Below are 12,285 nucleotides of genomic sequence, written 5' to 3' on the forward strand. Positions count from 1 at the left end.
TTGGATAAACATTTAGTAACATATTTTTATTTCATAAATATGTAACTTTCATGATGGAATTACTCTTTAATCATATTCAATAAAGGTTGATAAACTGATTGAGACATGACATGACATTGACAAAATTTATCACTCTAATTTTGAATATCAAAATTAAAATAATTGAAATAATATTGAACATGATGTATCTCTTGATGAAGAGCTGTGGATTGAAATAAAGTTTCCCAAGCAACCTGTTTTGACAACTTAATTAAATCTTAGAAATTTTGAGTTGTTTCCTTAATGGTCCTTAATAAGCTACTTTAAAGGGAAAACATGTAAAAAGTTTTTATTTTTCTCATTAAGCTAATCAAAGTATATGAATTCGAAAATAAACTGCTCAATTTATGGAATACGAGACAAAATAAATGTGGCTCCACCATGATCAAAACCAACCTGTGACCTTGGGAAGTTTTGCTGGCAACCTAGCCACCCGACCTCTCATTTAAAAGGACCTCACAGTGACCGTTAAAAATTTAAGAATGAGAATTAGATTAGTTTGAAACTGTATAGTTTTATAGTTCCCTTAAAAGCAATCTGGTGATCTGAGGCAATTTTTTAATGTGACCTTGACCTATAAAATTGGGTATCCTAATAGAGTTCAATAAATCCATACTTTATTTTTTATAACTCCTATTGAAATCAAATTTGAGCCAGTTGCATGACAGTATGTATATTAAAGTTGTATTAGTTTTAACTTTCGATATGTTGGATAAAAATACTATAGTACACATGTAGTTCCTATTAAACTGACTTAACATAAAACTTGACAATTTTTGACACCTCTGCAGCCAGAAAAGCAACACTTATGTCTTGCTTTCTGTGATTTTTGAAAAATCACAACAAAAGTATCCTTGTGTTTCACTCAAATTTTTATATTTTGAAAATTATACAATTTAAAAATTGAATTATTTAAATGCTTTGGCCTTTATATGGTTAACTCAGCAAGGTTATTTGATATCTATACTTTCATAAAATCAACTTTATCCAAATCTATTTTTACAATTATTGGTTAACACATTAGGTGCACAAGAGGTAAAAAATTCAGATAATAATTCTCACAGAAATTGTGAATGTTTATTATGCTTCTATTTGAACGAAACTCTCTTTTGAAAATAATTATCAGAAAAGACAAAGGATTTTTTAAAAGTTTTAAACATCAAGATTATACTACATGTATAATAGCAAATTGCATAACCCTTATGACACAAATTTTCACTCTTTTGTCCTGGCAACTCACCAAGAAAACATATACTTAAAGCAACAATATTTATTATTTTCCAGTCATTTGGAAGACAGTCTTCAATAAGGCTCACTGATTTCAAATACATGTAAAAGTAACGGTAAGTGGTTTAAAATGTTTCTATGCTAGCAAAATTTGTTAATACTATATATGCAATTTATTTCATAGCTTTAGATTTCTTTTTGTTTCTAAATTGTTTCACAAATGAAAACTGTTATAGTTTCCAAATGTAACATTTGTAAAATATGTCAATCAGCTTTAATTGAAAAAAAAACCCAAGAGTCCATCATCACACAGAGAGGGACATGGAGCTGATATCTTTTTTCTAGCAAGTGTGATTTTATATTTACATTATTGGGGAAATTGTATTCAACTTAAAGTAAATGTCCAGTTCACTAAAAAGGGCATTTTAACTAAAATGTTAATTCTAAATACTGTCAATTCATTTATTTCAAAGGGTGCCAATTTTTGCAGATATCTACACAATGTAAGTAAGACCAAAGTTTCAAGGTAGGTTGTGTTTTTGCTGTAAGAAAATGTATATCATAATTGAATTTCCTTTATAACATCTTTTAAAAAATGAAGTACGGCAAAATTTGCATATTTCCTGTTTACTGCACTATTACCTAGTTTTTTCTTTATTTCATTTATTGCAATGTCTCTAATTTCTTAACTCCGCCATGGCCGGTCCCAAGCCCGGCTGAGAAAGGAGGAGGGATGGCTAAGTATTCACTAAGGTTTACCAACATTACATTAATTTTACAAAGAATTACATCCACAACATTTCAATTTAAAAAAATAAAGAAAAAAGACAACTTTGTGCAGTTTTACTATTTTTTTAACAAAAGCATACCAAACATTTGAAAAATATCTCCTTTTTTCTTGACTGGTATGTAACATGCAAAACCCCATGTTTTCAAATAAAGAAATTATGCAAATAAAGTTATAAAAACAAAAAATACTGTTCAAGCAATATCTATATTTCTTTTGTAAAAACCCATATAGAAGGCAATATTTTTATCGATATTCAATGTCAAATATCACACCTTTATCTGTATACTTAGCCAGTTATGAGACATCGTAACATACCAGAGGCTGGGCTTTGTCTTGTTAGTCTCAGTTTTTGCTGGGTTGCTTCAATAAAATGGATGCACACATATTAAAGTTTTCTAACAAACAATGAACTTTCTAAAAATGATATTGTCAGATTTTTTTCTTACTTATCACAAAAGTCCCTTTTCTTTGAACAAAAATTGATATCTCTAGTATATTGAACTGGATAAAATTGTCATAAAATTTAAAAAAAGATGGAATTTTTCTCAATATTATTATTAGCATTCTGTTTAACTAATATGCTGAAAAATATAGTACTATACATCTTAACAAAGATTCTTAAAATTTTTAATTTGAAAATGGCTGCTCATTGATTTAGCGGCTTTGAGTAAAGACTGTCGTAACTGTTAAATATTTAAGCATTCATCACATTAAGCAATTCCAGCAGCTGAGTTCCGAAGAAAATTGCGGGGACGCACATAATTTTTATATATATCCATGGACCTATTGTTTATATTAATATTTTACAAATGATGAAAAAAACACACATTCTGAAACCAATGACAAGTAACCCTTGTCACCTTACTTTGAGAACCTGGATGCAAAATATAGCATCTAGCATTCTAAAACAATATACTGGACAGGAAACACATTCGAAATCAAAAACAATGTGGAAAGAAAAACCTGAGCACTGGCCCCTTAATAAACCATTTTATGACACAAAAAACAAATCACAAGACAATCACGGAAAAACGATATCTGATGAAGACCTCTTGAAATGTTTGCTTGATTGCTGCAAGCACAAAAATGTACAAATCAACTTTCTATACCAGAAAGAAGTAGCTGCTTGGCAAGAAAACAGACGTGAACTACTTTATAAATTATATATATTTCGTATGAATATGGAGAAAATCAAAATATCCGTTAAAAACATGATTTCCTATATGGATTCTGAGGAAATAAAAACAGGTCTGCAAAATATCAATGTCAGTCTTTCGTCAGAAACAGACATAACAAGTAGCCGCTGTAAAGGCCAGTCTGAAATAATAACTGAAATTACTCGAAATCTTGCAACCATACTGTGTAAAATTATCAAAGGAAAAGATCCGGAAGCAAAATGTGATGGTATTTGGAAGTCTCCTCCTGAAAACTGGCCACCAGCAGTTCCGTTTTACAGTCCACACAACAGAGGAAAAGGAAAACAGACAGGTTCAGATCAGAAGCTTGTTTTGACTCTGATTCAAAATCCAAAAGCCGTTATTCCTCAGAAATATCAGTCTCTAGTTGCAACTTTTCAACAGGCTGTAAATGCAAATAATGCTAAGGAAGCTAAAAAGCACAAAGAAACATTGTGTAGAATTTATACCATACAGAATAATATTTTAATCATTGACAATGCACTAAAGAATATGCATGAACATGGACTATTTACACTGAATATACACAGCATTTTAAACCAATGGTGGACAACACAAACTCTTGATAGTCAAAGTGATGAAATCTTGAAGAATTCTGCAATAATTTCGAACAATAGACTTCAGGCTGTTCAAATACATATAACAGAGACATCTTTCAAAATTGGCTTCAAAGCAAATGATCTGGAGGAGAATACAAAGTCACATATATTTTACAACATTACCTCCCCAACACAAAAATCTTGTCCACAAACAATCTGCAGCAGTTCATCTACAAGTTCAGCAACCAATGAACATAATCTGGAAACACTTAATAATGACAGTGAATTTCCAAGCTGCTCAAAACACAGTGATTTTGAACATTGTAAAGATCAGGCAATTTTAACAAAAGAACAATCTAAAAATAGTCAAACACAAGAATCCAGACAACATCTAAGTGAAAACTTTGAAAGCAGCAAACAAGAGCCAGTCATAACTATAGAAAATGATGATATATCTCTAAATTCAAAGCAGACAAGGGGAAAAGTAAGTATTGGATCTAAACACATGGACATGCACATGAAACATAAAATAAAAATAATAAAATTGATAGGATTCCCATTGAAATATGGGAGAAACACCTATCTTGTTCTATAATTATGGGGCAAAAACATTGCAAAAATTTCTGAATTTACATAAGCCATGTTAGCATGATTAACACTTTGCAAGATTATTTGCCTACATGAACAAGATGAAGAAATATGCAATCAACTGAACACTTGTAAATATAAATTGATCTACCGGAATTAATAAGGTCTTTGAATTTCCATAGGCGGATCCAGGGGGGGGGGGGGGGGCCTGAGGGGCCTGGGCCCCCCTTTCATGGGAAAAATTTGGTTGATTATATAGGGAATCATTGAAGCATGACTGGAGCGGGCCCCCCCTTGGGAAAAGTTCTGGATCCGCCACTGATTTCCTATATACTGCATGTATAGCAGTTATTTTTGCAGTTGTAAAATTTCATGATTTTTATTGGAATAAGGTATACAAAATATTTAGGTGGATTCAAAACTTGTAGCAATACCTTTGCATGTGCACTTTAAAATGGCGGAATTTAATTTGGTGATTTTAATCTATCTGCAAAAATAAGCGAATATTTATACAACGCTGGAAATCACCCGCTATAAGGTATATGGATTGGTTTCCCAGCCATGAATAGTTTAATAAAAAATAAACTTCTATTACAGAAAAGAAAACATCCAAAAGATGAAGAGCTACAGTCTGAAATAAAAAGACCAACATTATCAACTGACAATGATTGCAACACACAGGTACAATTTGTGGAATTTCTTAACATGTAATTTACACATTCAACATAAGATCACTTGACCATCAACAATTAACATAAATGAATATACCTACTATATTTTACAGTAGGATCTTGTCTACTTTATAAACTATCTTCCACTACTGAATTTTCCAGGAAAAAATTGAAATCACAAAACAAATATTTACTCACATTGTCGTTTGACATGATTTTCTATGAAGGATCTAAGGTCAACTTGGGAAGTACCTTCATAAATAGGGAAGTTGAAAACTCATCAATTGTTCCTTAGTGTAAAAAGGTGTCATTATTATGTTATGAAATTCCACAAAATGAAAAAAGAAAAAAAACAGACAAACAAATTCCTCAGGAAAAGAAAGGAAAAAAAAGGACATCTTCAAGGATTAACAATTTTCATGATTATAATTTTTCTTTGTGGACAATAAGGACACCAGACAATTGTTAATTCCCATAGAAGTAGCCACATGTTTTTCAAGTTCTACTCTTTTACAGACTGACGAAATTAGTGAAATGCAGCAATCAGAGCAACCATCCATTAGACAAGACAACATTGAATTACAAGACAGTGAAAAGTGGCTGTTCACAAATTTAGGCATTACCGATGCTGATTTATCAACAAGTATATCAACTTTTTCGCAAGAGGTCAACTTAAACATTTTGTCTGGTGCTGACTATTGTAATTTAAGTGATCAGCTAGAAGTATTACTGACAGACATGGTTGGTTATGAATCAGGCAAAAACTCAAATACGGAAGAACTTTTATCAAGAGGTCATGACAAGAGTGAATAATAACACTAACAACAGATTATTTTTGCAATTTTCAGTAATTTCGGGTTTTAAATAGAGAATTTAAATCTTATCATCTCAAATAAGAAAATTATCCTGCACATATTTTATTATTAAAGACATTATGTATCAAAACTATTACCAGTATTAGCTACATAAACACTAGAGTGAACTCAGTTGTTCCAGAAAGGTAATCAGTTACTGTTCAACTACAGCAAACTGTTGTGTTGCCATTGGAAAGAAAAATACCATTGAGTTTATTCTGAAGCTAGTTGTATTGTATGATAAGAAAACAAATGTTGCCAAAGAATAATGCTTTTTGTGCTTAGAGTGAATATATGACTTGAAAAATAACATTTCAATGAATTCTAAACCTCGCACAGATAGCTTTATTTTTTGTGCAAAATCATTTGCATTATGTTTCTTTTACAAAACAATTCTGAAAGTGTGGAAACATGACACAAGTAAATTCTCTATTTATAACCTCTACCAGTGCTCTTATTTCTGTTCCATCCAGTATAATTGGCCATTCAAAAAAAAAATCTTAGTTTCTTTTGAAACACTCAAAATTTTACAACAGAAATAAATGATAATGTAAAACATTAAAGAGATTTTCTTTTTCTCTTCAACTTTTAATATGATATAACTTTGTATTTGTATACAGGGCATTCTCAATTTTATATATACATACAGAAATAATAATATTCATTTAAACTACAAGTTTTTATCTGATGCAAACTATATTGGTTTCAAACAAAGTTATAATATCCTCTATTTCTTTTCAGAGCAATTGAAAATCATAAAATGAACTGCAAAAGCATTCAAAAGAAAATTCAAATTCAAAATGCCTTAGAAACGTTTTTCTTTTTTGAATGGCCTTATTGAGACATGCACTTGGCTACTGGATCTTCCTTTATATTTTCTTTTTTTATCAAAAGCTAATTTTGACATTTTGAGAATAAATCTTGGAGTGATTTAAGTTATTCACTAACTTTTCACTCTAAGATTTATTCTCAAAATGTCAAAATGACATCTTCATAGAAACTGCCTTCACACTTAACTTTTGAGTCCACAAACAAAAAGCTTAATTTTTTGAAAATTTCAGTTGGATTCTGTTGGCTTGTAGAGCAGAATTTAACAAGTCCAAAAGCAATTTTACAGGCCAATACCGCAGGATTTGTGGTTAAGCGTGAAGACTGTTAAGAAAGACAATTACACAGTCAACAGAAAAGGTTTAACATTTTATCATGAAGCTTTGATAATATAAGAAAACAAACTGATAGTCCAGTAGTGAAATGCATGTATCTTAATACTTTGCACATTGTGCAAGTATTCATATATATATTAATGCATTTATGTATTGTAATAAATGATATTTAAATGTTGAGTGTATTTACTGTTTTCCACTAATACACCAAAATATTTGTCGAAAGGAAGTTGATATAAAGATTACATCACAGGATGGAAGAAGTCTGACAAGAGGCATTATCTTGTACTTGTAATTATGAAAATAGTTAATTTCTTAAAGAGTGCACAGGCTGAAATGTCTCGCCTTCTTTACTAATCATTGATATTATGTTGATAGTCCTGAATATAAAGCTTTATTACCACTGTCACATAAACTTAACATTAACCAAGAAAACTAAACATTGACCAATGAACCATGAAAATGAAGTCAAGGTCAGATTGTCACAGAATAAAAGTTCCTTCATAATATAAGTTCCAAATGGAAACAATATTCTGGAATATTATTTCCACTGGAATAAATATTACAGTAGATGTTCCAAACGGAATAAATGGTATAGAATATTTGTTCCATCAGGAACAGATATTATGACATTGTTATAACAAAGTTTCCATTGGAACTTCTGTTAGGTGTAACAAATATACGTTGACAAGATGAACGATGCCAGGCTGCGTGAGGCATGTACAGCAAACAATTCTTCTATACAACAAATATGCTTGATCTATTGCCTATAGTTTAAGAAAAACAAACCAAAACACAAAAACTTAACACTGAGCAACGAACCGTGAAAATAAGGTCAAGGTCATATAAAACCTGCAGGACTGACATAGATCATAAAATATTTCCTCACACCAAATATAGTTGACCTATAGCATATAGTATTAGACAAAAGACCAAAACTGAAAAACTTAACTTTGACCACTCAACCATAACAATGAGGTCAAGGTCAAATGACACCTGCCAGCTAGACATATACACCTTACAATCATTCCATACACTAAATATAGTAGACCTATTCATACAGTATAGAAAAACAGACTAAAACTTAACTTTCAAGGTCAGATGACACCTGCCAGTTGAACATGTACACCTCACAGTCCTTCAACACTGAATATACTAGACCTATTGCTTATAGTATCTGAGATATGGACTTGACCACCAAAACTTAACCTTGTTCACTGATCCATGAAATGAGGTTGAGGTAAAGTGAAAGCTGTCTGACGGGCATTGTGTATGTAACAATGTTTTAGATTTTAACGAGAGAAATTTATGTATTACTGAAAAATTATTACACCGGGGTTTTCGATATCACAAACTAGTCAAAACATTTACTAAATTTTATCATCGGTATAAGTACATCATTCTTATACCTTCAGGTATTTCACATCCAATTTTTTATGGAAATATTCTTTATAAAGCACAAAGGTGTCAGTATTCACCTCAAAAACTAACAAAACCTTTGAATAGACTTATTAAGAAGGGATATAGTTACGATACTGTTGTCAGGTCATTAAAGATTGCATGTTTTGGCGTTAATATTGATTCACTTATAGGGTCTTTACATCAAAAAGCAGTTGTTGGCATGACACGGGTTATGTTCTTCTCATATATGTTATGATGGTATGATACTAAACCCCTAACGGGAAGGATTGTGCCTGATGTTCATATGATGAAATCATAATCTTTCAGTCAGTTTAATTGAAGTCTGGAGCTGGCATGTCAGTTAACTGCTAGTAGTCTGTTGTTATTTATGTATTATTGTCATTTTGTTTATTTTCTTTTGTGACATCTTCTGACATCAGACTCGGACTTCTCTTGAACTGAATTTAAATGTGCGTATTGTTATGCGTTTACTTTTCTACATTGGCTAGAGGTATAGGGGGGAGGGGGGAGATCTCAGGAGCCTCTGGCCTTTGTTAGTCTTGTATTATTCTAATTTTAGTTTCTTGTGTACAATTTGGAAATTAGTATGGCGTTCATTATCACTGAACTAGTATATATTTGTTTAGGGGCCAGTTGAAGGACGCCTCCGGTTGTGAGAATTTCTCGCTACATTGAAGACCTGTTGGTGACCTTCTGCTGTTGTTTTTTTCTATGGTCGGGTTGTTGTCTCTTTGGCACATTCCCCATTTCCATTCTCAATTTTATGAGGATCTTGCAAGGTACACACATATAGTTATCCTATTAATAATATTAAAAGAGAATTTAACATTACAAAAAATCTTTAACTTTTTTTCAAGTAGTCACTGAACCATGAAAATGAGGTCAAGGTCATTGGACATGTGACTGACAGAAACTTCTTAACATGAGGCATCGATATACAAGGTATGAAGCATCCAGGTCTTTCACCTTCTAAACTATAAAGCTTTTATGAAGTTAGCTAACGCCACCGCCGTAGCCGCCGCTGGATCACTATCCCTATGATAAGCTTTCTGCGACAAAAGTTGCAGGCTCGACAAAAATGTTGCATATGTTTTTTTTTATAACCAAATGGAGTATGGAGGGATACAGATTGAGTTTTCTACTAAGATCAGTGTATGATGTTTTACCAAGCCCATCAAACCTCTATACCTGGGGGTTGATAGAAGACCCAACGTGCACCTTATGCAAAGACAAACCAGCATCTCTACAGCATGTGTTGTCAGCATGTCCAGTCGCATTGAAAGATGGAAGATATACATGGAGGCATGACAGTGTATTGAAAACAATAGCAGCAAAGTTGGATACCACCAGGAGAAAGAAGAGAAAGATGCAGAAGAACATCACATTTGTAAATTTTGTGAGGGCTGGAGAAAAGAAAGACAACCAGGCAGAAGGTTTAGGGATACTTGGAACAGCATCAGACTGGCAGATGACAGCAGACATACATCAACGCATGAGTTTCCCAGCAGAAATAGCAGCAACATCGCTAAGACCAGATATAGTCATTTGGTCACAGGGAACTAGGCAGGCGGTCTTGCTGGAACTGACAGTCCCATGGGAAGACAGAATAGAGGAAGCTTATGAAAGAAAGATGGCAAAATACCAGCAGCTAGTAGAGGATTGCAAACAGCGGGGATGGAGGACGTGGTGTTTGGCAATAGAAGTCGGATGCAGGGGCTTTGCAGGACAGTCAATGTGGCGGGCACTTAGGACCTTGGGAGTAGTAGGAGCAGAGGAAGAAACTGATTACAGAAGTGTGTAGAGAAGCAGAAGTGGCATCACAGTGGATTTGGAGGAAAAGAGACGAAGTGTGGAAAAGTACAAAGTGTTAGAACAATGAACATTTATTGTGTAGATAATGGACAGATTTAGATATACAGAACAGCATTCAGTTACAGAAGAACAGCAATGACATCAGCTGAGACATCGGAGCCGTGTAGGCCATCCAGTTCCAGGTTCAGATTGATCACCTGAGCCGGCGCACCTCAGCCTACTGGAGGTTGTTGTGGAATAGCGCCGAAACAGCCAAGGAAGGAGGACCCCACCTGATGATGGAATTGGATTAGCATTCCTTTGATGTTTACAAGGTAAGCATTATGAAACTTTTGTACATATACATTTTTCTGAAGAAAATTCTTTAACTTGTCCACATTTAGAAGAAGTTTACTTTTTTTTAATTGCTTGCTTCCAGGAAGCAATTCGTCAACATATATTCTGTATGCAAAGTGACCTAAGCGTGACCCCTCTCGTAAAAATCTGGTGATCGCAATTAGCATGGATCTGTCATTAAAATAAACAATTATCTGATTGTACATGTTAAACATGTGCTCAATATCCATGCTTCTTTGTTGACTGTTTACAATAAGGTGGCAATCGGTAATCTACTGCTTCAAAACACAACAATTAAGCTGCTGCCATTTTTTACAGACAAAGAGAAAAAAAAATTATGATTATACAATATATTTGTGAAAAAAATGATAAAATTGTGCACAGAATACTAAGTTTGTGATATATACATGCAATGGTTCAAGAATTTGATAAACATTATTTTTCACCAGTCACTTGTTTTATATGAATTTAACTGCTTAAAATTTCTTTGTTTTTTCCGTCCTTAAAAGCATCTCTTGCGTTTGACACCTTCCTTTGAAGAATATAATATTTATAGAACTTAGATAAATCGTACGTCAGTTGATTAGTAATCACGTTGATTCTGTTAAACTGACTGTTTTATATACTTTGAATGTTAGAAAAGATGGAATGGTCTCTTCTGATACTCAAATAAGTTGAAGATAACCCATGCTTTGCAAATTTTAGGGGGAGGCATCCCCGCAACGCCCCTGCCTAAATCCTCCCCTGGTATTCATACATTTTGTAAACCGTTATTTCTGCATCTCGAATGTAAATCTTTATACCAATACTTTAAAAGGTCAGTCAGGTCCCATTGTATTAACATCATTATGTCCCTTACTCTGGAGTATTCACCATGCAGTTCATAAATTGCCATTAAAGTATATTCATATTTATATCAGTGAATTGTACAAATAATGTAATTGCTTTGGCCTTAATATGGTTAACTTAACAAGGAAGCTGAAATTATAGTTTAACTGGATTTCCAAATCTATTTTTAAACTATTTTAATCAAGGTAAAGGTACAGCACAGGTTTCTCATGAAATAAAAACAAAGATAATGTATCCAATTAAGATAAGTGGTAAATGTTAATAATGTTTATATTGAAACTAAATTCTCACACCAAGTTTTTAGACAAAAGTTACCAAAGAAGTTTAATGTTGCACTAATAACATTTATATACCCCTTCAGAGCTGAATTTCATCTTACATTACTGGCAAACCACCAGAAGAATGCATATTTATAGCTACAATTTACAATATTTTTCATTTGTTGAATTGGCTGTCCTTCAAGGCACACTGAATTGAAATACAGGTAAAGGTAAGTAATTCTTAAATCTAATTGTCAAGAGGTGTTTATTTCTAAAAAGAAACTTGCTTTTGGTCTTTAGATCACATTGTGTTTCAGAATTTTTTTCAAATCAAAACAATTATCATTTTTATCATTTTTATAGATATAAGCCTTTAATCTAAGTATTTTATTTCTAAACACATCTGTTGTTTTGCAGAAGGGGCATTTAGTTTTTATACTAAACTTAAAGTGAGAATATTTTTTTTTTTTTAAAGTGACAAGGGAGAAATTATTTGATCTTTTCATCAGCAATCATGGTTAATTTTTCATTTGCTATGT

At 32.6% G+C, this 12,285-nt stretch overlaps 2 protein-coding genes across 4 annotated transcripts in view; one reads left to right on the plus strand and one right to left on the minus strand.

Moving 5' to 3' along the window:
* The window catches only part of LOC143044429 (RUN and FYVE domain-containing protein 2-like), an 89,913-nt gene that overhangs the window by 57,921 nt on the left and 19,707 nt on the right, over positions 1-12,285 (minus strand). The window lies entirely within an intron of this gene.
* LOC143044432 (uncharacterized) lies at positions 1,968-7,244 on the plus strand. The gene is made up of 3 exons (XM_076216448.1): positions 1,968-4,275; positions 4,977-5,060; positions 5,567-7,244. The coding sequence occupies exons 1-3, from the start codon at positions 2,866-2,868 to the stop codon at positions 5,861-5,863; spliced, it is 1,791 nt and encodes a 596-aa protein (XP_076072563.1). The 5' UTR covers positions 1,968-2,865; the 3' UTR covers positions 5,864-7,244.

This window comes from Mytilus galloprovincialis, chromosome 9 (assembly GCF_965363235.1).
Source record: "Mytilus galloprovincialis chromosome 9, xbMytGall1.hap1.1, whole genome shotgun sequence".
NCBI classification, from domain to species: domain Eukaryota; kingdom Metazoa; phylum Mollusca; class Bivalvia; order Mytilida; family Mytilidae; genus Mytilus; species Mytilus galloprovincialis.

Excerpts from the sequence above, each read along its gene's own strand:
- LOC143044432 (XM_076216448.1), top strand. The coding sequence starts at position 2,866 with ATGATGAAAAAAACACACATTCTGAAACCAATGACAAGTAACCCTTGT. Across the intron at positions 4,276-4,976 it reads CAAAGCAGACAAGGGGAAAA|AAAAGAAAACATCCAAAAGA; the intron begins GTAAGTATTGGA and ends CTTCTATTACAG. Across the intron at positions 5,061-5,566 it reads ACAATGATTGCAACACACAG|ACTGACGAAATTAGTGAAAT; the intron begins GTACAATTTGTG and ends ACTCTTTTACAG.